The sequence below is a fragment of the Colletotrichum higginsianum genome, chromosome 8 (assembly GCF_001672515.1).
Source record: "Colletotrichum higginsianum IMI 349063 chromosome 8, whole genome shotgun sequence".
In the NCBI taxonomy this organism is placed as follows: Eukaryota; Fungi; Ascomycota; class Sordariomycetes; order Glomerellales; family Glomerellaceae; genus Colletotrichum; species Colletotrichum higginsianum.
Window position 1 is genome coordinate 3,713,243 of NC_030960.1, and position 25,314 is coordinate 3,738,556.

Here is a 25,314-nt window from a genome sequence, read left to right on the forward strand (position 1 = left end):
AATCTCACAACGACCAAACACTGAGCATATGCTTGTCCAAATAGGAGCGGAACACGTTTTGCTGCAGCGGCCAAGAAGGAGGTGATAGGCATATATGGCGCGGAGACTGCTTCATATCCGAAGACACCCCTTGCGGCGACGGTGGATTTGAGGGATGCGTAAGTCGGCAATGCACTCTCGGGACGAGACGGCGGCCAGTACTGATGTTGCGTTCCAGTGTTCCTAGAAGTCTGCGGCGGGTTACAGAGGAATAGCGACGGAGTCCGAACGAGTGCACAAACCAATACCCTTTCTTAGAGACCAACCCCCTCAAGAATCATGAGGTCTCATTGTTAGAATATTTGACGGAAATACGAGCGATGGTTAGCGCCGACGTTGCCCAAGACTACCAGTTGAAGGATCTATCACGATGTTTGCCTTCTCGTGTCAAGACAGACACGGCTTTATTCACTCGAATTGATACCCCTCTGGAACATCGCTCTTGGGAGAGAGTTGACTAGTTTTGACCACAACCATTGTCACCAGCAATGCGGTCTTTTCTGTTCATTTTGACAGTCTCCAAAAGACCAAGGACAGGACTGTTAACCACGTCCCACTGACGGGATCCCGGCTCACCACAAAAGGCTATTATAAAGCCGCTGAAGCGGGTACTCTGTGGGCTGCCGAGCATGTCGCGCCGTGCAACGACGGCGGCCGAGGTATCCGTCCCGAAGAACCTGGTCTTGGTATTCTTCTCGCAAGTGGAGCGCACCAGCAGACATGTCCACATGCACTGGACATAGTCTATTAGACACACTGGCATGGTGGTCGTCATTTCTACGGGATATGGGTTGTCATGGTTGTATCGGGGGACATCGGGCGGTTTCGGTTGTTTGGGATGCCCGTGTATCTCCAAGTTAAGATAGCTGTCTACTACTGAGGTTCAGATATTGCTGTGTAAAACTCATCCTCCAGGCAACTTAAGGCTTCAGTATTTCTAGTCACTTCCTTTCAAGGCATAAGAACTGTATTTCTAGACACATATGGAGAACCCACCGATCCGAGAGGCAGTATAACCGAGTGCTAGACCAACCTTCTTACCACACCGGGAACTTATCAGGATCCAACTCCAGGATCATCAACCTTGGCTACTTATATCTCTCAGATGGGATATCACCACCTTGCCCCTGCAATTTCTCTTTGCTTTCTCCAGTCGCGAGAGCCACAGCAGCATAGAGTCTCCCCAGCATCTCGCATACTTGCCTTCTAGTGGAAACACGCCTTTCCAGTATCCACTCCAAGGACAGACTACATCCTGGAGATCTCTGTCCCAGCAAGACGAAGGCTGCTCGATCTTTGCCTGTTCCGAGTACCTCCCAACGAGGAGCCAGCTCAGTACGTCGGGGAAGTTTACAGCAGCCGCAACAGCGCTCTGCCAGACACCATCCCTCTCATACTGTACCCTGGCCCCTGCGAGGACGAGCAGCTTGACGATGCCCATCCGTCCCTCATGCGCCGCAGCCATGAGTGCCGTCCCGACCACGGAGCCCTCGAACTCGATATCACAGCCCATCCGCACCAGCACCTTCACCTCCTCAGCGAGCCCGTAGTACGCACAGAAGCACAAGAGACTGAACGGCTCGTCCCGCTCATCCCCCTCCAACTCGACGATCTGCCGCATCGCCCGAACGCCCAGCCGGCGGTACAGCAGCCGCAACGACCTGTGCATCGGTCTCCCTTCGTCGATGACGTGGACGTACCACACGAGCTTCCACATGACCCGCCCCGTCGCGCCGGCCACCAGGCCCCCGCCGCAGTCCGAGTTGAGGACGTACGTCGCCAGCTTGACACTGAACAGCGCGGGCGTCCAGATCGGGATGCCGAAGCTGCCGACCTGGTCCAGCCGGACGCCGGCCCGGAGCATCGACACGGCCATCCGCGTCGACTCGCACATGAAGTTGGAGTCCGACGCGAGGTTGCGCTCGACGCGCGCGCCCCTGTCGAGGAGCAGCTGGACCGTCTCCGGGCCGGCGTCGCTGATGGCGAGCTCGAGCGGCGTGTGGCCGCCCTTCTCGCGGATGTGCAGGGAGGCGCCGTGGTCGAGGAGGAGGCCGACCATCGCCCGGCCTGCCTCCTTGACCGCGATGTGCAGAGGGGTTTCCTGGGCCTGGTTCTGGCGGTCGACGTCGGCGCCGTGCTTGAGGAGCAGCCTGGCTATCTTGGTCCTCCTCTCTTCCGCCGCGTCGTGCAGCGGCGAGTTCTCGCGGTATCCCGTCCGGCGGGTTGGGTATTCGTTCACGAGCTCCTGGATGAAGTCGCGCCCGTCTACGGTCCCGAGTTCCGACACGCGAGAAAACAAGGCCTCCAGGGTCTCGGGGGAGTTGGCGTCGATGGCGACCTGGACGGCGGACGAGTTGTCTAGCAGCCAGATCATGTCCTTGTCCGGGATCAGGCCGAGCCACTCCGACACCTTCTCCGAGAGACCGTTTTCCCACATGAGAAAGTCGAGACACGTCGAGCCCTGAATCGGCCAGCGCTGCGTCGGCTCCTCTTCGTCCTCGCTGTCTGACGATGTCGAACAGCTCTCGTAGAAGCTCGCCTCGCTGCTCTCGTCTTCGAAGAACCGGACGCCGCGGCCAGAGGAAACCCGGATCCCCTCCCGGGCACACGACGCGCCACGGAAGCTCGCGCCCTTGGCGATGAGGGTGTCGATGATGGCCGTCGAGACCGTCTTGCGCGAGAGCGCGAACACGAGAGCCGTGCAGGTGTGGCAGGACCGCATCTTGATGTCGGGCGGGCACCCGTCCTTAAGAAGCCTCTCGCATGCCGCGTGGTTCCGCTTCTCGATGGCGTCCTCCATTGCTTTCGCCATCGCGGCCATAAGGTGTCTCTGGACTCGGTCCGTATCACCAGTCGTCGTCGTCGTCGTCAGTTGGTCCGCCGGAATTCTCCTGAGGCTCTTGCTGATGAGGTCCATGAGGCTCTTCTTGTTCTTGTTCATGGCAATATCCAGCGGCGTCTCCCCTTTCTTCGTCTTCAGGTGGCGCGCGCCGAGCTCGAGGAGAAGGGCGGCTATCGGCTCATTTTGGTGCATCACGGATATGTGCAGAGGCGTAATCCCCACGGCAGTCTGGGCATTGATGTCGGACCCTCGAGACACCAGCAGCCGGATCGTGTCGCTCAGGCTAAAGTAGGTTGCCAAGTGCAACGGGGTCGACAGGTCCGCGGCAGTAACGTCGAGGTCGGTGGCAAAGCCGCCGTCCAGCAGGAACGTGACCGTCTCCGGCGAAGCCATCGCGGCGAGGTGCAGAGCGCTGAAGTCCTTGAACAGCTGGACCGGCGTCCCCCAGATCGTCAGAGATACCTGCGCCTTGAAGTCCCAGATCGGCTCCGGGCAGCCGGCCCCTGCCATGTCTCCCAGCAACTCGGTGTATCCGTGGGCACACGCCCACGCGACAGGCGTCCACCCGTACAAGTCCGCTTCACGAAGGCTTGTGTGGCCCCCATGACGGAGGATCAGCCTGGCTGTATCGATGTAGCCGGCGCTGATGTGCATGCCGAGGGGCGAGGCGCGCTTTGATCGGCTGGGAACGTGGCAGTCGACCTGCTCCTCCAGCAGCCGCTGGACCAGGCTGAACTTTGCGTTCTCCAGCGGCCGTCTTGCCTGCGCGAAGCCTACGGTTCCGAGCACAGAGTAGCCCTTGGGCGGCGGGTATGGCGTGTTCGCCGTCGGCGCCAGGGAGCGGAAGGACGGGCAGCCGAAGGATTTGCTGGTGTGGCCGTCGACCAGCCCGAGTCGATGCAGCAAGCCCAGACCCTCTCCAGAGGGCGTCAACTGGTCGAGGTCCGCCTTGTCGGCTCTTTCGATGAGCTTGACGAGCATCCTGTAGCCGTTCGGCCCGCTGCCGTTGGAACACAGGAATTCCAGCGCGTTGCTCTCGTGCGTCCCCCTCTTGCGGACGTCGACCCCGGCCAGGAGGAGACGGTCGAAGAGGAACATGGAGTCGTAGTACATGGCCCATTTCAGGACGATGACGTCCAGATTGCTGCTCTGGAAGAAAGTCGGCTGGGTCGTGGAGTCGAACACCAAGATGAAGATGTCCTCGGTGGCGGAGACGTTGTCGTGGTTGGAGGGCAGCTTCTCCATCCCGAACAGCAGGCCGATCTCCTTCAGCCCGGACAACCCCGTCTTTTGCTCGTAGGACTCCAGGCACCCATGTTCGATCAGTGTTCTGAGAAGTTTCACAGATTCTACGTAACTCGTTCCTATAGACTGCTTCAGCGTCTCGCGTAGGATCTTGCAGGCGTACTCCCAGATGCCGCGAGTTGTCTGTTCAGTTGGCTGTGCCAGATCTGCTTGGAGCAGAGCAACGAGGACATCTTGCTTGTAGTCACGCAGCTTGGTTACCATCATGTAATTCTCGAGAGGTGTCCTGCCTGACTCTGACGGCTTATAGGCGTATGTGTTCAGAAGCTCGCGAACGACTTTTACGGTTGCCTGGCGCTCCAGGTGGTTCAGCGGCGACTCTATCGTTGATATCTGTATCATATTGTTCGCGTGCAACTCCTTGAGCACGTCGACTTGATTGATATTGGCTACGATACGGCTCAAGGGGGGCTTAATGCTCTGCAGGATGCTTGTGTCGCCCGAGAACTGACGGATGATGGCTGACGCCTGTTGGTGACACTGGCAGAGCAGGGCCCCAGCAAGGGGGGTCTGGCCAGCTTTGTTGACGGCGCGAAGGGCTTTCGCACATTCTTCGGGGTCTACATGGGCGAGGAGACACTTCAGCAGCTCATGGATGCCGGGAAACCGAGCGGCGAGGTGCCAGACTGTGTTGCCTTCATGGCCAGCTTGGGTCGTTTTGGACCCGTGCTTGAGCAGACACACGAGAACGTCTCCCGACCTGTGTGTGATGCAGTTCAGTACCATGGTTGCTTTGCGGTCGTCGAGCCCTTCATTGTCCGCATATCGTGTGAGCAGGTAATCCAGGCAAGTAATCGACAAAAACGCCACCGCGGATTCGAGCAGACCGGTGACTGCGTCGCCCTGGAGGATCCCAGCGCATCGAGGGTTGTTCATTTTCTCCTTCAACACGTTCAGGTTGTCTTCTTCGATGGCTTTCCACATCTCACTGATCATCATATCGTCCGAGATGCCTCCGGAGCAGGCCAAGTTGGCGTCGATATCCGTCGTTTCCGAGACGGACTTTTGAAACGCGCTCAGATACGCGGCGGACTCTCCTTCGCCCTTGGCGACCATGCTGCTGAGCAGGTCCAAGATGGACACAATCATCGACAATGCGTCCTGGTCTTTATGCTTGGACCACCGGCGGCAGAGAGTGCGGAATACGAGCGTGTCGCTGTCGTGGAGCTGCGCTCCCCCTCGTACGACGAGGCCGAAGAGCTCGCAGTCGCCCGCCCACTCGGCGGCTTTCAAAGACAGGGCCCCAGTCGTTTCCCAGGAGTACATCTGGCTCGGTAGGGACCTCGCGCAGTCTGCCCCCGACCTGATGAGGAGCTCCGCGGTTCTCCGGGACAGCCGCTCCAACCAACCGTCCGGCCGTCTCTGCTTCGACATGTCGTGGCACGCGATGAGGAACGGCCCGCCGAGGGCGCAGTGCAGAGGTGTGCCTATTCTGCTTAGTCGGTTGACGTTCTCTCCGCGATTGATGAGCTCTTGGCAGACGGCCTCGATCCCGAGCAGAGCGGCCATATGCAAGGGGGTAAAGTCTCCTCGTCGAATGATCCGGGCGAGACGTCTCGTGTGACCCCGGTGCCAGTCCCGTCTGGGGGCGTGTCTCCTCCACCTCCATATGCTTCGATTTCCTGCAACCATCTCCGGTTCGCTTTTGGAGGACTCCCCTTCGGAGGTGTTGAATGCTGAGTCGGTTGATATGTTGACGATCTGCGTGGTTTCCGAACAGACGGAGCCGGCGTTGTCCTCTGCGTCTATCCTAGCCGACGCGTCGCGCTCGTCTCTCCATGCACTCCAAGAGCCGTGGAATAGGTAGTGGCGGCATACTTCTAAGCCCCATGACTTGAAGTTCGGAGTCTGTGTCGGGTCGAAAAGCACCATGGCCTCTGACAACAGTTCCGCGTCATCTTGTAAACTGTCCGCTAGTTTGTGCCAGGTCAAAGCAGCAAACCTGTAGAAAGGAAACCGCGCATGTCGATTCTGAATGAAGGTTTCTTCGGAAAGAGACAACCCCGGAAATCGTGAGAAGTCTTCCAGACATACAAATCGTAGAGCACACGAGGTGAGCATCCGGTTGACTCTAACCTCGTTGAGGGAAAACCTGGAGAGGTCGGAATCGGATGGGTCAATGCTGGTGAGAAACTCGCGTATGGTGTAGTGGGAGAACTCGATACGATCCGTCAGTGCTGACTTCTGAAGAAAACCACCGCATTGGTTGAGGACCTCCGTCTCATCGACTTCCGGATACGTTCGTTCAGCGTTGTCTCGAGGGTCACCGGTGCCCCTGTCTATTGTCGACAACGCTTGACACAGTTCTTGGACAGTAAGTGGCGGGTTCGAATACGCAACCAATAGTAGAGCTGCCTGAATCAAGCTTTGGGATGCCGGATTCTTCTCGCTGAAGCCTTTCAAAATGGCTGTGTAGGTAGCTTCGAGGCTATAAGGGATCCTTTGCAGAAACTCCAGCATGGCGTCGCAAGACTTCAGCGTGCACATGTAGTCTATGTGACAGCGTATCTGCCAGAAGCTGCTCTAATGTCAGTTGTATATCTGATATGGAATAACCTGAAACTCACGTGGTATCGGGGCCGAAGCACAGTTTCTGGATGGCCTCGTCCTTCATTTCTGGATAGTCGAACTTGATATTGCCCCGGGCAACCCGTTTTTCCAACTCCGTCGCGGTGAACAGTTGCAATTCGTCTTCAGAATGGATGATGTCGACTTTTTGGAAACCCTCCTGTAACACATTTCGAATGCTCTCGGTTTCTCTCGAGACGATCGCCAGACCCAGGGCACCCCCGTCTTGGCTGGCAAGTGCAGCCAGTGACTCTACAACGTCGGCGCTATCGCTACCACATTCATCCACGCCATCAACTATGATCATGACATGCCCAAAGCACTTGGACATCTCCCCCAAAATGGATTTCAGGTGCTCACTTGTGCACCTTTGAATGTTTCTCTTGTCCTGATGTAGTTCCTGGTAGTAGGTTCTCAATAGGTTGAAAGCTGCCTCGTTCTGCCGCCCGACCTGGGCGGCGATGGTGCTCAGAACATTGACCGGGCTACAGGTTCGCGTGTCTTCAAAGCTGCAAAAAACGTACACTACCACGGCGTAGTCGTGTCGTCGCAGGATCGATTCACGTACCATCGCGCCGGCAAACACAGTCTTCCCTGCTCCCGCAGGCGCCGTGATCCATAACTTGGACCGCTTCCCGTCAAGCCAGTCCTCGAAATCGAGGTCTTTGAAGAACCCAAAGCTGTGTAATGCGTGTGAAGCTTGCAAGACGTTGTCGAGGAGGGCCCGTTGGTCAAATTTGAGGAAGAACCCGAGAACGTCGAGGGCATCCGGTTGAGCCGCAACGAGGGCTGAAACCTGGGTGTGTTTGGAGATGGCGCCGTCCTGGTCGATTACCATAACGTACTTCTCGTTGGAAAAGACTTGTGTGAGATCCGTCATCGACTCTGCAGACAGCCCCCGGGTGATGACATCTCTGTGTTCACTCAGCTCTCTGAGCAGGTCTGTTGTCCAGGCCGTCGTGAAAGGCCATTTTAGGCCTGCGCTCTTGGGGCGGGCATCGTTCTTCCGTATCAATAGTCGTCTTTCGAGGTTTTCGAGCGTCCGATGGCATGATGTAAGCTGTGATGGGACTGCTTCAGACGTGCGGTGGCAGCCCGATTCGTCTTCGAGGATCGATGCTAGGAGCGAGAGTTGGTGCAGTGCGCCAGCAATGCCCTGAATCTCGCTGGCGACTCTTCGAATCTCAGTCTGCAGCTTGATTTCGACCTTACCGAACATGAATGCTAGTCGAAACGTGGCATCGGCAGTGGCTCGAAGGCCGTCGAGACTGTCGGCTAAGCTCCTTGTCTCCATCGTCGCCAGAGTGTTGGCTTGGGTTATCTACCCCAAGCTCAGGGTTGCATGGGCTCAAGGATTGGCGATCCGATCGACCATAAGCAACAGAAAAATTTCAACCTCCTATGATACATCAGGAGTAGAGTGAGGTTGTGCTCGCTTCCTGTCCTCGCTGGTGCACGTGTGATGTGGTGGTGTTTCCCCCGCTTGTGCGACGAGATGTCAGCTGGCTGAGACATGCCGGCCAAGAAAAAAGTACCTTGCATAAGGGCGTACAGTCTTATCGCTTATTCAGAGACGGCCGGTCATTGGACCCGGTTGACTTCGTGCCAACTGAGGTGGCATACGAAGCAGCCCCTTGTTGCGGCTGAAGGAGCGGGCTGCTGGCCCTCACTTTTGCACAGTTCCAACAATTCCGTTCTAGTATCTCTAACGTTGTTTCTCTTTTCTTTTTCTTTTTACCCTGTCTTGTCGACCGTCGCATCATTGAGCCTGGAACAACCAGTCTTTAAGGACGCTGTAAGGGTTGCTCAGCACTTTGTTGTCGGCTACATTTGGATTGATCGACTTTGTATCTTCCAAAACTCGGCAGAAGACTTACAGAAGGCTATTATGTTCAAAGTCTTAATCAGCTCATCCCCACACATGGATCTCTCCCATGAAGTCAGGCAAGTTTTGTTCCCAGTCTAAAACAGGCACCTGTCACAGACTCTGAAGAGTAATGATGATATATTTGCCAAAGGTCTATCAAGCAACAACAAACGCTTAAAATCAGTGTGATTAACCTGTCGCCTTATCCTCTCTCTACAAAGCCGCCAATCGCTGTCCTCGCTCTTGTATCCTTTTTACCAAGGTATTGTCACTGAGCCCTACCGCGCCCTTCATGATCGAGTCGAATACCTTGCGGGGGCCAAATGCGTCGAGGAGCCAGATCAAGAAGGCGTTTGTGCCTTTCCAGATGTAGCTGTCATTACTGCCACTTAAGACCTTGGACACGACCTGCTTTGCGAACACATCCGGGGTCACGGATGCCTTTGCATGGTGTGCCGATCTTTCCTTGACCTTGTGCTCGACATCAGCGTAGAGGCTCCCCTCCTCAAACTTGATGTTGTCTTGCGACATAAGACGTGTAGAGACCTCGCCCATAAAGAGTGTGACGACTCGCACTCCCAGTGGACTGAGTTCAAGTCTGAGGGTGTCCGAATAGGAAGAAACGGCTGCCTTTGATGCATTGTAAGCGGACGCAAATGGGAAAGGAACGCGTGCGACAATGGACGCCACATTGACAATGATCGGCTCGGTGTTGGAGCCGGATGCTGCAGCGATAAGAAGAGGCGCAAAGGTTGCCACAACGTCGAAGAGTCCGAATACATTGGTATCGAACATTTTCTTGACTTGTTGGGGATCAGATTCGATAGCCGGAGCCTCGTACACTATACATCCATTAGCAAAGTACGTTCGTATGAAAGTATCCCGATTTTATAATCGACCCGGGAGCAACTATGCTGCGAAGATCAACAAAGCGACAGGAACTAAGCAGCACTCACTCGTGCCGGCATTGTTGAATAAGATGTCAAGCTTGCCGCCTGTTCTTTTGGCGATCTCTTGTTTCAAAAGAGCAATGCTCTCTGAAGAAGTGACGTCAAGAGCGAAGGTCTCAATGCCCTTCTCAGAAAGGCTGTTTAGCGACTTCAGTGACCGAGCAGTAGCAAACACTCGAAGACCCCTGGCTGCAAACTCCAGAGCCAGAGCATTGCCCGAACCGCCCTCGGAGCATCTAAGCCGTGGTGGCAAAATTAGTAAACCTTTCTAGTTTTTGCTTGCATGGATTGCAAAACAACCGGATGTTCTCTTACCCTGTTATCAGAACAGACCGCTTGGTGGAGACAGTCATGATGCGGCAGCTATGCGATGTGTATCAAGGAACTGGGTTGGATAGAAGGTAGTTGAACAGTGGATAGATTGTAAATCGAACGAGCACTGTAGAAGGCACAGGAGAAAAGAGAAACGATCGATCAGATGCGAGATGGTGCACTATTTAGCTGCGCCAGACTCAATTGACAAGCCGCCGGCAGCTTGTTCCTATTTGGTTCATACGCGGAGGTTTTACGACATCAACCCCGACCCCGGTAATGATTGTCTGGGCTGGATTACAAACAACAGTGCAATGATAAAGGACCGAACTATCCGGATCAAGCCATGCCGAGGCTTGTAACCTTCAAGCTCATTCAAGTGCAAACCTTGCAAGCCCTTTCTCGGAATGATTACTTATTCTTTCTGTGGCTTCACACATGGGCTAATTTGTTTCTTATGATGCAAAGTCCCACCCACATTTTCTTGGGCCGAGAACCACTTGGCAGCTTTCAGATTGGCTGTGGCAGCGTTAGGGGACGTGCCTTTCCCAAGTAGGGCATGTGTTCAGGTCTTAGTAGCAACATGAGATTAGAATCTTGATAACATTGAGCCTCGATTCCAGCTCTACTCGCCCGCCGCCACGCCTACACATCATTCAAAAGACGAGATCGCTCTCGATCACAAGATTGAGACGGTGCATTGCGATTAGGATTATGCTTGGGCTTCTTTTTGCCTGCAAACACGACCTCCGCGAGCGAGGACGCGTTCTGGTTCACCACGGGAAATCAGACACACTGCAAAATCTAGCGACTCAGCTGTAGATCAGATGGACCTGCCAACTAAGAGGTCTAGTCTAAGAACAGGAACGAGTGTCTGGTTTCGAAGGCTTCGGGGCCGACTCTTTCAGTTTCTTCTCAAATACCATTAAATCATTCACAAAGTCGACATCTTTCTCATTGTCTTGTCAGATGCACATTTAGTATAAAAGGTATTCAGCTTTTGTTTCTCTCTGCAATGGTTGCATTTCCGGTAATTACTTACTCAGGTTTTAGGGGGTTTCTTTTTCTTCTTTTTTCGCCAACTAAACTTGTATGTGAGATATGTAAACTTGCTCCGCTCCATGTCGTGACCTGCAACTGCTCGTATCTCAACCTAGTAGAAGTTGGAATCAAACACACACCAAGAAGCGCATGCCCACATCTATGTGGAGACAGCAAAGGACAGCAACACCATGCCATATCACTCAGTCTTTGAAGAAGCTCTCAGCGAAAGACTTCGCTGCTTCCCCGCCAACATGCCCATTCATGAGTCGTAGGCCTTTCCCAAAAGTGCTGCGGGTGACATTCGATCTCACATTGCCTACACTTGTTTTTGAATGCTCACTAACGCCCAGGTTTCCAACAAAGATGCGCGGCTCATCCAATGTGATGTTGTCTTCCCAGTTCAAATTGGGGTTGTCGTTTCGTCTTTTCTGTGTCTCTTGCTGGGATCCTTGAGTTTGGGCACCTGTGTCTTCAATACCGCCGAGCTTCAAGGCCACAACGTCTGAGGGGTCAAGAGCAACAATGTCGGGACCTTTTGACATGTTAGCAACACGTCGACACAAGCAGTATACGTTGTCAATTGCGTGGCTTGGATTTGTGCTACCTGCCAGCAGAAGCTCTCTATTCTGCAGCCTCGTCGCGAGAACTAGGTTTAGCCCGAGGGCTTGTTTGACGCTGGCATTTGTTTCCTCGAGGGCCCTGAATGCGACTTTGAAGCCGTCATGAATGTTGCCAGTTAATCCCACATGAACGACGGATATCCGAGTCAGGAGTTCGGCTCTGGCACCGTCTAGACGAGTAATCCTTTTGGCCAGTTCATTTTCATCGGCGTCTCCAGTCGTCAAGGCATGCATGTAACTCTTGACTTTGCCCTTTTGAACTTTGGTTTGCAACTTCTCGAAGAATTCATTTAATTCCTTCAAACAGCGGGTTATGGACCTGACCTGATCCTCGACGCTAGCGGTATGCAGGCGAGGCTCCCGTCCAACGAGGGCCAGTGTGTGAGATATGTCGTCGAGGACTGAAGATACATGATGGAGAGTATTCGGTACTTCTTTGACGCTTTCTTGGGCCTTGCTGATTGTCTGAACAAAGCTTATGGCGGTGGATATCAAGCCAACGATTCCAGCCGTCACTCCTAGGGTCTCGGCCTGGCAGTTGCGTAATCAGAGGCAATGGTTAGCCCCGATGAACAGTAATAGCGTTTCTTCGGAAGGGGTTTTATTCTAACCATAGTTTCAAGCTGTCGACCTGGCAACAAGTGCCACTACGGGTGGGACCTGGTAGTCAAGAAAAGACGAGGAATAAACAATAGATTCTTGGATCTGAGAACTTTTACTGGGTGCCCAGCCTCATTTACTGACTCCTTTTGATGACGTGTCCCTACCACGTGATGTCAGCCATAAGCCTTAGGCTTGAGAAATGCCTTGCAGTTTTCTTGCCAAGATCTGTTTCATCAGCATTTTAGCCTAAGTGATAGGTTATTGGAGTGTAGTGGCATAATACAGGCAAGACGCGGGCGGCCTCTCAACCTTGCCAGCTTCATCATGCATGCATCCTACTTAGGCTAGCCACAGCCTTACCCCTCTTTCCCCTGGTTGCCAACTACTCCTTTGGAATCATTGCTTTAATCCCCATTATCAGATTGCTAAGGGGCATCTGAACATACCTTACATTGCCTTCGAACCTCTTGTGGTTTGGTGCTTTGTTTTGTTTCCGTTGTTGATCAGCCAACGTATGACTATTCAAGTACTTGATCTGTCACAAAGATGGATACAGCACGTTTTCTGGGGATTGGTCTACAAGCCATGGAAAAGGCTGATCCAGAAGAAAACGCGCGAAAGTCGAATGCGGGTCATTCTTTGGGTCCTTCCATCGTCGGGTCTAGCTTCGGTGACAACAACAAGCTCCATCTCGGTGACATCAACTATCACTGCCCAACCAGTAAGGCCACAGCGTTATCCGTAGAAACAGTGACTGACTTCTGATTTCCAGGCTTGCGTGATCTGAATCAACTGACGGATAGACTCACCCTCCAGACAAGCGACTCCTTCCTCTCTCACGTTTCGGCCATCCACCCACAGAACCAACGATCGTTGATCAAAACTACAAACTCGAATTGGTACTCGGAGGCATTCGTCGAATTTTTTGTCGAAAACAAAGAGTTCAAAACATGGCTGGCTGGTGGTTCTGGTCAATTGCTGTGGGTGCGAGATGAAACTGGGTCTGGATACCTACTGCTGGCCGCTAAGATGCTAGACGCATTCGAGTCCAACGCATCATTTCAAGGCTTCGTCGTCTCCCACTTCTTTTGCGAGGAGACACAACCGAAGACTGCCACCGACGTTCTCGCTGGGCTAGTTTATGGCTTGTTGATCAATCCCCGCTGTGAAGAATCTGTCCTGCCGCATGTTCAACGGTTGTTTTCCCGAAGGATCAAGAACATCCAAACAGAAAAGTCTCGGTTCGCCGTATTGGGGGACATGCTCATCGAATCAATCAGTAAAATCCATCAGGTCATGCCAATGCAACAGCTTGTCATGCTCATTGCTGGCTCGGAGCATTGTGTAAACGACGCATTTGGCAACGGCATATCGAGCTTGCTGGACCTCGCGAGTTCGATTGCGAAAAGCCATCCGAACATCAAATGGATAGTCAACAGCCGATTGGCCGCCGCAACCCAAGGTGGGCTTCAAGAATCCGGTATAGGACTAAGGACGCTTGCCATAAGCCCTGTCTCCACCGCCATGGCGCTTGGCCTCGCAGAAATACTTCCCAAAGTTATTGAGACTGGTCGAAAACTCTGCAGGATCCATCAGGGCTTCAGCAAGTCTCAAAAATCTGCAGATGACGTTTCATGGTTCAGTCACTGTTCTGCGGCGATATTGTGGTTGAAACCTCGCGGGTTGGTTTCGAGGCAGGAGTCTCGTCTGCTATGGTACCGACGGGGCTCAGTGTCGGCAACGATCGCGACACCAAGCTTCCTAGGTGTTCACATTGCGTCTGACAAGTTTTTGTTTGGTGGCCGAGTCTTTCCCAAAGTCTACTTCTCCTTCGCTTCCCTGTTTCCGTCTGGATCAACTGGACCGCCTACGACTGAGCCACATGATCTGCTCGCAAAAGCTCTCTGGGGCATTGTTACCCAACTCATTGTTTCGGTATGCGGATCAGAGTCCGCAATAGCCGCATTTCTCTCTTCGCTTTCTTACAAGTCTCGGAGAGAGCTGATACAAACATTTTGTCTGACTTTTGGTCCCGAATCATTGACACCACGGGCCTCGCCTACATTGCATCCTCAAAACGCCGAAGCGAGCACTTGGGAAGGAGACAATGCCAATGACTGGCTTAAAAAGGCTGAGACTCTTTCTAAACGGCACCTCCCTATGCTTAGTAACTTGATGGAGTCTGTTCTTCAAGTCATCTACGATCGCAACGACAACGCAATCCTTGTGCTCGATTCCGTGGAGCTCCTCCAGCCATCAGATTTCCGACCACTTATCCAGCTACTCCGAAATCTCGGCCATGGTCTTAGAATACTGATTTGTGTCAAAACCATATCAGAACCTACCAATGATACGAACGGGGACTGGGATTCATCTTCGGATGACTGGGTTGATGAGTTAACAGAATACAGAGGTGAGTGAAAGTGTGTAACATGATCCCGCAAGATATCGAACGCATCGATGGATTTGATGAAAATCGGCCCTAACAGTTGTTTTCTAGAGTGTCTTAGAAGCCTCCAATTTAAAAGCATGCATCAGCGACGGTATCAGATTGTCGATTCCCTAGCAGACACGAATCAGTGGTTGTGGGTCAACGATGAGTACATGAAGTGGCGGCATGACGGTGGTCTTCTTTGGATATCTGGCAAGGCAGGAAGTGGAAAGTCTGTTCTTGCCAAGACAATCTTACAGCGCCTTCGCCATGATACCACAGGGAGCCTAGATGCCAAACCTTGGTCGGTGTGTGGATGGTTTTATTCAGCTAGAGGCATTCCTGGTGGAACGCAGCACGACTCGATGCTCCGGACTTTGATTTTCGAGCTGATTGCGAACAATATGGAAGCCTTCGATGCCATGAAAGCCATCTACCGAAAGTTGGTCGTGGAATGCGACGGTTTGGTCACCTGGCCTCTGGATATTCTGCCAAATGTCCTCTTGCTACTCTCTGGTTCGTCTTCAATACCAAATACGGTAGCAGTCATCGACGCTTTCGACGAATCGGAAAATGACAGCAATCATCAAGATGCAAGAGCGAACATTACATCGGTATTCCGTCAACTTGTGGACTTGTCTTCAGGGCGAATGCGGATGATCTTCCTCAGTAGGCCAGAAGTTGACATCGCAAAGGGGTTCCGGAATTTCCATCACATTTCTGTTCAGGCCAACAATCAAGGGGATATCTCCAAGATTGTAGATAATGGCATCTTCAATATACAATCAGCTTGGAGCAAAATCATGGCAAACCCGGACTGGAGCAGCTACAACGCCGACCAACCTCCAACAGCTTCCCACAGGGCTCCAGATCCAATTGTCCTCCCATCAGAAGTCGAGGTCGAAATTGAGAACATGAGGAAGTACTTGGTTCTGAAAGCTTCGGGGGTCACCCTTTGGGTGGTTCTCGTTCTCAAAGACCTTTACATGCATCTTCAAAGCGAAGACTGCTTTACAATCTCTGACCTCAGGGCGGCCCTCGAATCTCTGCCGGTGGACTTGGAGGAACTGTACCTTCACTTTCGCTCGATGCAGCAGTCTCAGATATCCAAGAACCCAAAGCGCCCATCTTACAGCAAGTCAATGCTGACGTGGATCGTTGGATCACAACGATGGGCACCTTTGCAGCTCGACGAGCTTCGGGAGGCGATTGCAATCCTGGATCAAGGCCTCTGGTCAAGTGGCACCAAACTTGATGTTTCGAGGGAAGGTATTGCCAACAAAAGGATCCAAATTGGGAACAATTGGGAACGTTTTTGTCGTCTTGTCTACCAGCAATGCGGTCCTCTTGTAGAAATCCACCGCGCAGATGACCGTTCGACATCAGTCCGTGCCTGTGGCAAAGCCGCCTACCTTGGCGCTTCTACTATAGAGCTCGCACACGAAACGGTGAAGAAGTTCTTCAGAGATCAAGAGAAGAGCGGACATCTCTCTATCGATCCGGAGGCCGCTGAGATGGCGGTCGTCACAACGTCATACTCATACTTGGGGGTTCCTCATCAAGCACAGAGAACACCCTCAGGCGTCGAATTGAACACTCAAGTCAAAACAGACATCTTGGAAATTCTACTTGCTTCCATATCGAAAACTTTTGGGTTTCAACCTCAATGTCCGGCTCTTGTAGAGTTCTTTCGTGCTCGCCCGCTCGCTCGCTTTGCATTACAAGTCATTTATCGAGCGAGCTCGGCAACCTCTCTCTCGCGTGCCGTAAGGGAGCTCGATGAGGGGGCTTTGGCAGCTCAAGATCGTTTCATCACCCACTGGGTCGCAGATCTATGCTTCACTCCGACCACCCCGGATACCAATATAAGGCACTTCGTTAATCACTGCTGCTTGCATGGTCGATGCGACCTCCTCGAATACACCAGTTGCTTGACAGAAAGGGAGTACACTGGATTGCACCAGAGCCCATACGGAAGGGCCCATCGGTTGCGCAAACATCGGCGCAACGAAATTGTTGGTGGGGCCATCGAAGCTTTGAGCGAAATCTCAACAGAACACTGGAGTTGCTTTCGATCCGTGGCGGAGAGATTGCGTGAAGAAGTCGTCCGCATCGCTGGAAGCGATACGTCTATCATCGAAACGGACAGTCAATTTTTACTTACTTTGGGCCCGGTATGCGTTGCCAAAATTATGAATCTATTGCAAGACATACGCTTGAGAACTGCAGAGAGATGCTCTCAGGACTCTGCCTGTCATTGCCCCGATCCATTTCACACAGTTCGACTTCTCAATGGTACACAAAAAAGGGTAGAATGTAGAAAAGTGTTGCAAGCATTCATAGTAGTTCTGAGATGGGTCACCACTTTCCCAAGTGGTATGATGTCCCGCCTCCCTCCTCTTGACGTTTTTTGGGGTGCTTAGAAGGCGTCAAAAATGATACGATGTGCAACAGGTTCATGTGTGTGTGCTTTCAATAGATTACTCCATGCGAGCCTATTAAAGAATCAAAGACCATGAAAGCTTACCTTGAATTCCTAAAATACGTACGTCTCAGGATGGGAAACAAAAACCAATATTTACAACAAGCTTACTACAGTAAATGCTTCGTGGAGTAATAGCCTGAATAGCAACTGGAGCAGTTTAACGCGGTACAAAACTGGTGACAACAGGAAACCAGGGCAATAAGGCAATATCTAGCCAACATATTGATCTTCTACGTTTGATTCCAATTAGTTGTTTTCTAGCTGTGTTCAGTATAGACATGGCACATGTAAGGTGACTTCTCGGAATTGAGTGACCAAAGAGCTTGCTACTTAGAGTCAATCCCACTTGTAAATACGACCTGTTTGCATAATTAATAGAATGACAAGGTTTGGGTTGGGTACTAATCATGTAAATCTCATAAGTCGCTTATAGAGCTTCGCATATCTATTGCTGCAGGTTCGCAATATCTCAACACGCTCTCCAACGCCGACATCGAACTCTCTTACCAACCCCCATCTCTAGACCGGCACGGCACTGAAGCCGCAGGCCGCAGCGGAGGCGGTGATGGAGTTGCTATAGTACTGCCAGATGTTGTGCGTGTTGGCGCACTGCAGGCAGGCGTCGTAGCGGGAGATCCACAGGTAGTTGGTGCAGTAGCCCGCCTCGCGGGAGAGAGTGATGGATGTGCCTGGGTGGGGGATCGCCGCCGTTAGCATTCTAGCACTCAATGGAAATCCCTCGATGGATTCAACTCGAACAATCACGGAGGACTTACCGCAGTTCTCGTGGCAGAGGTAGGCGGGGGTGCCCGGGGCCGGGACGTCCTGGCGCTTGGCGACGGACATGGACTCGGGGAACTCCCACGAGATCTGGTTGCGGGTGGCGAGGGGGTTGGCGGTGGCCAGGGAGGCGACGAAGGCCGCGGTGCAGGCGAGGGAGAAACGCATGGTGGATGTGTGAGGGGAGTAAGAGCTGGTAGTGGGTATGTGTGTGTGTGTGTGTGTGTGTGTGTGGTTTGGTAGTCAGTTTGGAAGTGAGTTGAGTAAAGGCAGCCAGACTTCCTCGTCCAAGACTTTCGTCGAGGCTTTATATCCTGGAGTTCTCTCAATGCTACCCAGCTCTTCGGCCGCTCCCACTCCTCGGACATGGCCAGGAATCAGAAATCCTCTTTTCAAGAGACAGCAGACGCCCGAGCACATGGCTCCTGGTCCGCAACGAGCGACCGATATCGCCGGCGCTATTGGAAGGATGAGATCTTGGCGAGTGATTTTCACCAGCGCGTGTAGCATCTGCAACACACCCCACACGATGGGTTCCCGGCATGAAAGCGGTCCCGCCGAGCGTTATTTAGCGGGGGGGGCTCACCCGAGTCGTCCAAGAGAGCCCATCTAATCTTATCAGATCATCTGATAATCGTGATCCCTGCTTGGGTCCGGGACGAGTGTGCTCAAAGGGGGTCGTCATGTCCGAAGCGACCCCACGCGAGTACGACCCACAGAGTTTTCATATACGAGGTTGTTCAGGTAAAAAAATGATGAGGTGAATGAATGTCTTGGCTTTCGGTCCCTCTCTCTGGACATGGTTGCCACTGATGGGAGGCGCTTTTTGTATAAAGTTTCTGAGGCTTAACTGAAGATGGATAGTTGTGAGATTCATCGTACCAATGTTGTTGGATTCGGAAAGTTTGAGCAACTTTGAAAGTCTATATCCATGTGCTTGGAGCAAAGGGTTACGCAAAGTTATCCGCATGAAATAGTAGTATACAGCTTAGTTCTGGATCCTCTACAAATCAGGTCCACAGACTTCACGCCCTCTCCCCCTCGAACGCGTTGAACCCCCAGGTCCTCAGGCGCGGGTTCTTCTCAAAGGCCAGCGTCCGCTGGTCGTACAGCACCATGGTCCCGTTCGAGAGCTGGACGTCGAGCAGGTACGCAACGCTCAGCGTCCACATGTCCCGGTCGCCCTGGATGCTGGACACCGTGAAGCGGAGGACCTCGTCGCCGGCCAGGGTCTCGTTGTACACGGCCCGGAAGTTCTTCACGTTGCACACCTCCGTCGCGGACGCCGTCACGTCCGTGGATGCCGTGATGCGGTTCTCGGCGTCCAGCGCGGTGCCGACGACCACGCTCGAGTTGGCGCAGACGAAGCCGTCCGAGTTGGCCGCGTGGGAGGTGGTGAGACGGACGAAGTCCCAGGGCCCCAGGGACGAGGGCACCTCCACCTCGGCAGTGTACAGCGACGTCCCGTCAAAGGGCGCGATGGACAGCCGCTCGTAGACGGCGGAGCGGTCGACGGCGGTATAGTAGGTGCTGGCCTCGTGGACCCTGCCGACTGTCGGGAACTGCACGACGTACGTGCCCTGCCTCATCGAGGCCGCGAACTCGGGCGTGAAACGGCACATGACGAAGAAGTTGCCGACCATGTTCTTGTGCCAGGTCGTCCACTCGGCCAGCTCGATGGTGTATAGCCGGGTCTCCGGGTCGAAGGAGGCGTGGCCGGCCTGGGCGCCCGAGGCGGAGAGCTGGACGTCCTGAGCGATGTCGGTGATCTCGGGGGGCACGGCGAAGGAGATGACTGAGTCGGCGGGGACGGGGGACGGGAGGGAGATCTGGACGTGGAGCTCCATCCAGGCGGCTGGGTCGATGATGAAGGGCGCGTCCTCCTGCAGGCGTTGAAGCTTGAGAGAGGTGAAGGCGTCAGCGAGGCCGGTGGGCGTAGCAGTTGCTGAGAGCGTCGTGGTACTGCCAGGGACGGAGATCGGGGCCGTAGTCGTGGCGACCGAGGTGGTCGTAGGAGCAGCCGCAGTCGTCATCGTTGTCGTTGCCGCGGATGTTGACGCCGGGACACTCGAAGTCCACGTCGTATTCTGTCCGGGGATGGGATCGTCGCCCAGCTGGATGGAAAAGGGGTCCGAGAGGAAGAGCTGCCAGTCGGCCGGGTTCGCCGCGTCGCCAAAGATGCGGAGGGCGCGCGTGAAGATGCGGTAGCGGCCCGACGGGATGTCGGTGCCGTTGGCGAAGGATCGAAAGGTGGTGTAGGCGCCGAGGTTGAAGCGGACGACCTCGCGCATAGGGAAGTCCATGTAGCCGCCGCCCTCGTATCCCTGGAACCGAACGGACCCGTACCATGCCCGGGGGCCGGAAGAGTGTTGCGGCGGGTAGGAGAACTGCTCCGTCTTCCAGTCGACGCCGACGAGGTCGACCGAGAACTCGTACGTGCCGTACCGGAAGGCGAAGTAGACCTCGGGCGAGTCGAATTCGGCGGGACGGTAAGCTAGACCTTGGTAGTCGATCGGGTACAGGCTTCCGTCGGTCTGGTCGTAGCGGTAGGATTCCGGGCTGTGGTGCAAGGGAGTCCAGTTGTAGGTCGAGGCCTCGATGCCGATGTAAGGCACCGTCAGGAGCTCGTCGTTGGAGCCCGCGAGCAGGATCTTGCCACTCCAGAGAGCACCGCTCTCGGCAGTGACATCGGGAGCAGATAAGGTGACCTCGATGTCCGAAGTAGCACCAGCAGCAACGGTGACGGTCTTGGCCTCAGACAAGGAGCCAGCGGCCGAGAGCAGAGGCGGGTAGTATGTGTTTGGGTACCAGATGCTGTTCCTGGAAGAGATGGTAGAGGCGGCGACGTGCGAGATGTTGTATGTGATCTCCTCCGACCCGGTGTTCTGGATGCGAATCGTATGCGTGCTCACGCGGTTGTCGGTGTCGTTCAACGAGAGAGTCGGTTCCGAGAGGAGGACGGTGGTGTAGTCGAACAACTTAGCCGCATCAACGAGACCGGCGCCCTGCTGCGCGAGAGACGCCGCTAACCCGCCGCCGACGACTTTACCGTCCGTGATGTCGAAAGCAGGGAGGGCGAGGGCGGTGGACGTGAGTCTCCTGACGAACTCGGCGCGGTCCTTCTTCGCGTGCGCGAACCACAGCGCGGCGACGCCCGAGATGTACGGCGTGGCGAATGAAGTCCCCGAGGAGATAGCGAACCGGCCGTCGGGGAACGCGCCGTAGACGATGCCGCCGGGGGCCGAGACGATGGGCGAGAAGCCGTTCTCGTACGTCGGGCCCCATGAGGTGTAGCTCGAGACCTGTCCTGCGCTGGGCACCTCGGCGGCGAAGGCGGCGGGCTGGGCGTCGCTCTCGATCTTGAGGTGGAGAGTGTAGTTCTTGGCGACCTGGGCGGACGCCCATTCTCCCACCGACGCCGTCGTTACGGCCATGAGCTGGAGGGTGTCGGACGAGGCGGCGACGTCGTCGAAGTAGTAGGCGCCCTGGTTGTAGGAGTCGAAGAGGATTCCGTACCCGAAACCGGCGTTGGCAATCGACCTGAAGGACTGGAACGAATCGCAGACGCCGCGCTTTGCCAGGACGGCCGTGGTCTCGGAGCCGGAGCCGGCGATGTTGCACGAGTCGCCGGCGTCGAGGACGATGGGGACGTGGACGGTCTGGTTGAACTTCGCCCCGTCATACGTGACGTACGAGATGTTGAGGGAATGTCCGCCCGAGGAGACGAGAGTCGCGGGCCAGCCCATCGTCTGTGACGCTTCGACGGAGCCGACGGAGACGACGCCGCGGCCGGCGGCCGGGGAACTGGCAAAGTACGGCCCCATCTCGCCCGAGTTGCCCGCCGCGATGACGATGAGCCTGTCCTGCGCGATCTCGCTCGCCACGCGGGACAGCACGGAGTCGGCGTAGCCCGTGTTGCTGCCGATGGACACGGAGATGATGTCGCAGTCGTCCGAGTCGGCGGCGAGCATGCCCTTCAGCACCAGGTCGTTGGACGTCGCGTCGCTGCACCCAAACACCTTGTACATGTAGATCTCCGCGTCGGGGGCCACGCCGGCGAAGTCCTTATGCGCGGCGGCGATGACGGAGGAGACGAACGTGCCGTGGCCGGCGCAGTCCGTGAGGGTGGCGGCCGAGGAAGAAGAAGAGCCGTCTCCGTCGACAAGGTTCCGGCCGCCGGCCACCTTGCCGAGCAGCGCCGGGTGGTCGACGTCAACGCCGCTGTCGACCACGCAGACGCGCTGGCCCGCGCCGGTGAGGCCGCGGTCGTGCAGCTCGCTGACGCGCGTGGCGATGTGCGGGTTCCACCTCTGCGAGTCCGTCGTCTCCTCGAACGAGACGTCGAGCGCGATGGGCTGCACCGGCCAGGCGTCGGCAACGCCCGGGATGCTCTTGATCTCGTCAACGACCCCAGACGAGTTGCCGCTGTTATTTGAGGTGACGTTGTTGCTGTTGGCGATCTCGACCGAGACGCCCCTGAAGCGGCCCGAGATGGCGGTGAAGTCTTCCTTGACCGTGGCCTCGTAGCCGAGGGACGAGATCTGCCCGACGAGGGAGTCGGCGGCGGAAGAGTCCTCCTGGCGCGCGTTGGGGCCCGTCGACTTCTCGAGCTCGACGATGTAGCGACCCGACGCGGCATCGGAGGCGGGCGGCGCGAGGCGGTTGCGGCCGCTGGCAAAGCCGCCCTCTGTGGTCACCGCCGTCACAGTCGAAGTGGCGGCGGTGACGGCGACAAGGGCCGATTGGAGGATCTTGGACAGCCGAGGCATTGTGATGACTGCTCGACTAAGATCGGTGAGTCGGGGAAGAATCTCAAGCCTCGAGGAGAGGAAGAGAGAGAGACAGACACAGGAGTGGGATGCCGGGTCTTCACTCGGAGCCAAGAGTCAAGGGTTCTACGACTATTTATCTACCCCCTTTCTTTCTCTATCTATCTCGTAGGTTTCACCATGCCCTTCTACAAGATCTAGGTCCTCGGATCAACGGCAAGGTTGGAGATATGCGTTAGAACCGCGCCCATCGGATCCAAGGTGATAATGCCGGGCTCAGGTCAGATTGCGTCTTTAATTACAGCTTGATGGACCCAGTGGCCGATGACCGGAACGGAGCAGCAGGCAGCGGGGGATACGAAGGTCGATGCAACGTCCCGGGGGACTTGCCAGGCCCCAGAGCTGTACTGGTGTTGACCGAATAGGGCAGGTCGTCGGAAAAGACTCGTTCATCGGGAGCCCGGGAGGGACATTAACGTTAAGCTTGTAGTTTATCAGCCCATCTAATCAATATCTGCGGAGCTGGAGACGCAGGGAGACCCCACAAGGCGGAGTGGGAACGTCTTGTATCCCACCGCCGACGATGGAGTCGAGGAAGGGGGGTTTGATTCGCCGGGTTAGGGGGCTAAATATGCCCAACTTGGCTGGTCAGCCGTGGGTTTAATCTCGGCGGAGGTTGACCGACTTCCGAGCGGATGGATCGTGGATCTCTTATGGTAGGTTTCAACCGCGGCATACGAGTTGTGGGATGCCGTAATGGAAACGATGCAGTTGGCCGTTTTGCGTAAGCCTTCTGTCAGCGTGATATCCTGGTTAGTTCTAGAGACTTGGCCAAAGTCTTCGCAGAGTGGAAAAGGCTATGCTGGAGAGCTAGCCCAGTCTTCACAAGTCAACGTGACCCAGCTTCTGATGATGCGATGGCGACGAGTGGGCATCACAAGCATTGGTTTATATGCAGCCCAACACGGAGGATGTTCCCCAATCGTCTGCCGCTTAACATCATCTGTCCTCCATACTCGATTTAGCGTGTTGCTAGTCCAGAAGTCGACTCAGGTAGGTTTCTCTGCATTCAATGCGACTTCTCTTACTCGTGGTGTTTGTCTTTTGTCGCAAATTGATATCTCCAAAAGCCGGATGGGACGACTTCACAGATTATGGTTGATTAACAACAACGCTACTAGCTGGAACTGCATCAGTAACTCGGTTTCAACTACGCTCCATCTGGCTTTGATACAAATATATCAGCAACAACCTAGTAGTAGTGTTGACTGTTTTCTCAGTCTCCAGTTTGTTTGTATACGTTAGGTTGGATAAACGATACAGTTTGAGAGCTCTCAAGTTGACTGCCCCGGTTAGGTTATCAGGTGTTTACATGCCACATGCAGAGTTGGTAGGATATTAAGAACGTAGGCACGACCCCGCAAGAGAGGCTCAAAGTCCAGAGGCAGTATCATAACACAGTTGTTGTCGATTGCTCCCACTCCTGCTTTCCATTGTGGCCCTTATGCCCTTCACTCAATAGGATACGACCGCCAGTCAGAAAGTTGCCGAGAAAGGCCTACAATCCAACAATGTCCCCGTTTATATGCCTCTAGGTTGCCCAACAACGGGTCAATGCAGAGCAGCGACCAAGGCCTGAAAGTCAACCGCTGAGTAGGTAGACCGAAATACCTCAATTATGAACTATAAGGGAGAGGAGTGTCCTGCATTCATGTGACTCTTATTGATACCGTATTTATGTTCAAAATGTTGGCTTCCGAAAAAAGAATAGAAATTGCGACCTTCGCACGCATTACACTGACATAAGCAGCTGCTGACCCTACACTCTACAGCAGCGTGCGTCACAGCGTACAAAGTTCTTCGAGGAGAAGACCACATTTGCCTGTCAAACTCTCAACTCATCCACTTGGTCGCAAGCAGCACAGAAAAGTAGCTTCCTTCAATCAAAGTCTCCTCAGTTAGGCATTTAATGTGCCATCATTGTCATCAAGGAATGAAAACTTCCAGCCAAAGCACTTCTGTAAGGGTCTCAAGATTATATCTAGCGAGTAGAGGCAGTTTGACAGTCAGCTCATTGAACTGCGAAACCCGAAGTTTTGGACATGTTGAGGGCAAAATAACTTATTTCCTTGCCACCCACCTCTCTCCCCCCCACCCCAGGACGTCCTTCATCGCATTTACCTTTTCGCTGTTCACGACGTAGAGGCCCGCAGTCTGAACCCGCTATGTGCCAAAGATGTTTCCTCAATTTCCTGCATGTGAGTGTCATCTCAGGGGCCTCGAAGGCGAGAAAACGGAACGGTCACGTGGGTCACTCAAATCCAGACCGCTCAACATCACGCAGGTTGTTCTTCTGACAAGGCGGCGGATGCGTCTTACTCTGATATCCAGATACGATCGCCTCACTGGGTTTCCCATCTTCACTTCCCACCCTGCTTTAGATTAGCGCCTAGGTGAGTTCGGGATGAGATGTTTCAAGCAGTCTCCAATCTCACTCTTTGGAAGTGACCAAACAGGTATCATCGTAGCAGCAACCGCCGGTTGGCTCCATGGCTACTAGTACTTGCAGTAAGTTAGGTTCGCGTGGCAGGCCGAACTTCCGGTTAAGACGGGCTCACAAATTGAGAACGACGACATTTGCATGAATCTGATCCCTGCTCGACCGGCCAGCACGGCAGTATTGGTTACTCAACAGCAGG

General features: G+C 54.4%; 7 protein-coding genes across 7 annotated transcripts; 1 reads left to right on the plus strand and 6 right to left on the minus strand.

The window, feature by feature from the left end:
• Positions 1 to 1,117: 1,117 nt before the first annotated feature.
• CH63R_12082 (ankyrin-2 ankyrin) lies at positions 1,118 to 6,673 on the minus strand (the record flags this gene model as incomplete). The annotated part of the gene is made up of 1 exon (XM_018307056.1): positions 1,118 to 6,673. The coding sequence occupies one exon, from the start codon at positions 6,671 to 6,673 to the stop codon at positions 1,118 to 1,120; it is 5,556 nt and encodes a 1,851-aa protein (XP_018153897.1).
• Positions 6,674 to 6,749: 76 nt separating this feature from the next.
• On the minus strand, positions 6,750 to 8,048 carry CH63R_12083 (ankyrin-2 ankyrin; the record flags this gene model as incomplete). The annotated part of the gene is given in 2 exon segments (XM_018307057.1): positions 6,750 to 7,263; positions 7,279 to 8,048. 2 exon segments carry the CDS (start codon positions 8,046 to 8,048, stop codon positions 6,750 to 6,752), a joined length of 1,284 nt encoding a protein of 427 aa, XP_018153898.1.
• A 786-nt stretch (positions 8,049 to 8,834) lies between these two features.
• Positions 8,835 to 9,924, minus strand: CH63R_12084 (Oxidoreductase; the record flags this gene model as incomplete). Its single annotated transcript, XM_018307058.1, has 3 exons — positions 8,835 to 9,463; positions 9,578 to 9,807; positions 9,887 to 9,924. The coding sequence occupies 3 exons, from the start codon at positions 9,922 to 9,924 to the stop codon at positions 8,835 to 8,837; spliced, it is 897 nt and encodes a 298-aa protein (XP_018153899.1).
• Positions 9,925 to 11,127: 1,203 nt separating this feature from the next.
• CH63R_12085 (uncharacterized protein) lies at positions 11,128 to 12,161 on the minus strand (the record flags this gene model as incomplete). Its single annotated transcript, XM_018307059.1, has 2 exons — positions 11,128 to 12,078; positions 12,159 to 12,161. 2 exons carry the CDS (start codon positions 12,159 to 12,161, stop codon positions 11,128 to 11,130), a joined length of 954 nt encoding a protein of 317 aa, XP_018153900.1.
• Positions 12,162 to 12,696: 535 nt separating this feature from the next.
• On the plus strand, positions 12,697 to 16,894 carry CH63R_12086 (Ankyrin repeat protein; the record flags this gene model as incomplete). Its single annotated transcript, XM_018307060.1, has 4 exons — positions 12,697 to 12,871; positions 12,923 to 14,563; positions 14,651 to 16,755; positions 16,811 to 16,894. The coding sequence occupies 4 exons, from the start codon at positions 12,697 to 12,699 to the stop codon at positions 16,892 to 16,894; spliced, it is 4,005 nt and encodes a 1,334-aa protein (XP_018153901.1).
• Positions 16,895 to 17,585: 691 nt separating this feature from the next.
• On the minus strand, positions 17,586 to 18,014 carry CH63R_12087 (uncharacterized protein; the record flags this gene model as incomplete). The annotated part of the gene is made up of 2 exons (XM_018307061.1): positions 17,586 to 17,755; positions 17,843 to 18,014. 2 exons carry the CDS (start codon positions 18,012 to 18,014, stop codon positions 17,586 to 17,588), a joined length of 342 nt encoding a protein of 113 aa, XP_018153902.1.
• An 857-nt stretch (positions 18,015 to 18,871) lies between these two features.
• CH63R_12088 (Alkaline elastase YaB) lies at positions 18,872 to 22,615 on the minus strand (the record flags this gene model as incomplete). Its single annotated transcript, XM_018307062.1, has 1 exon — positions 18,872 to 22,615. One exon carries the CDS (start codon positions 22,613 to 22,615, stop codon positions 18,872 to 18,874), a length of 3,744 nt encoding a protein of 1,247 aa, XP_018153903.1.
• Between the last annotated feature and the right edge of the window lie 2,699 nt (positions 22,616 to 25,314).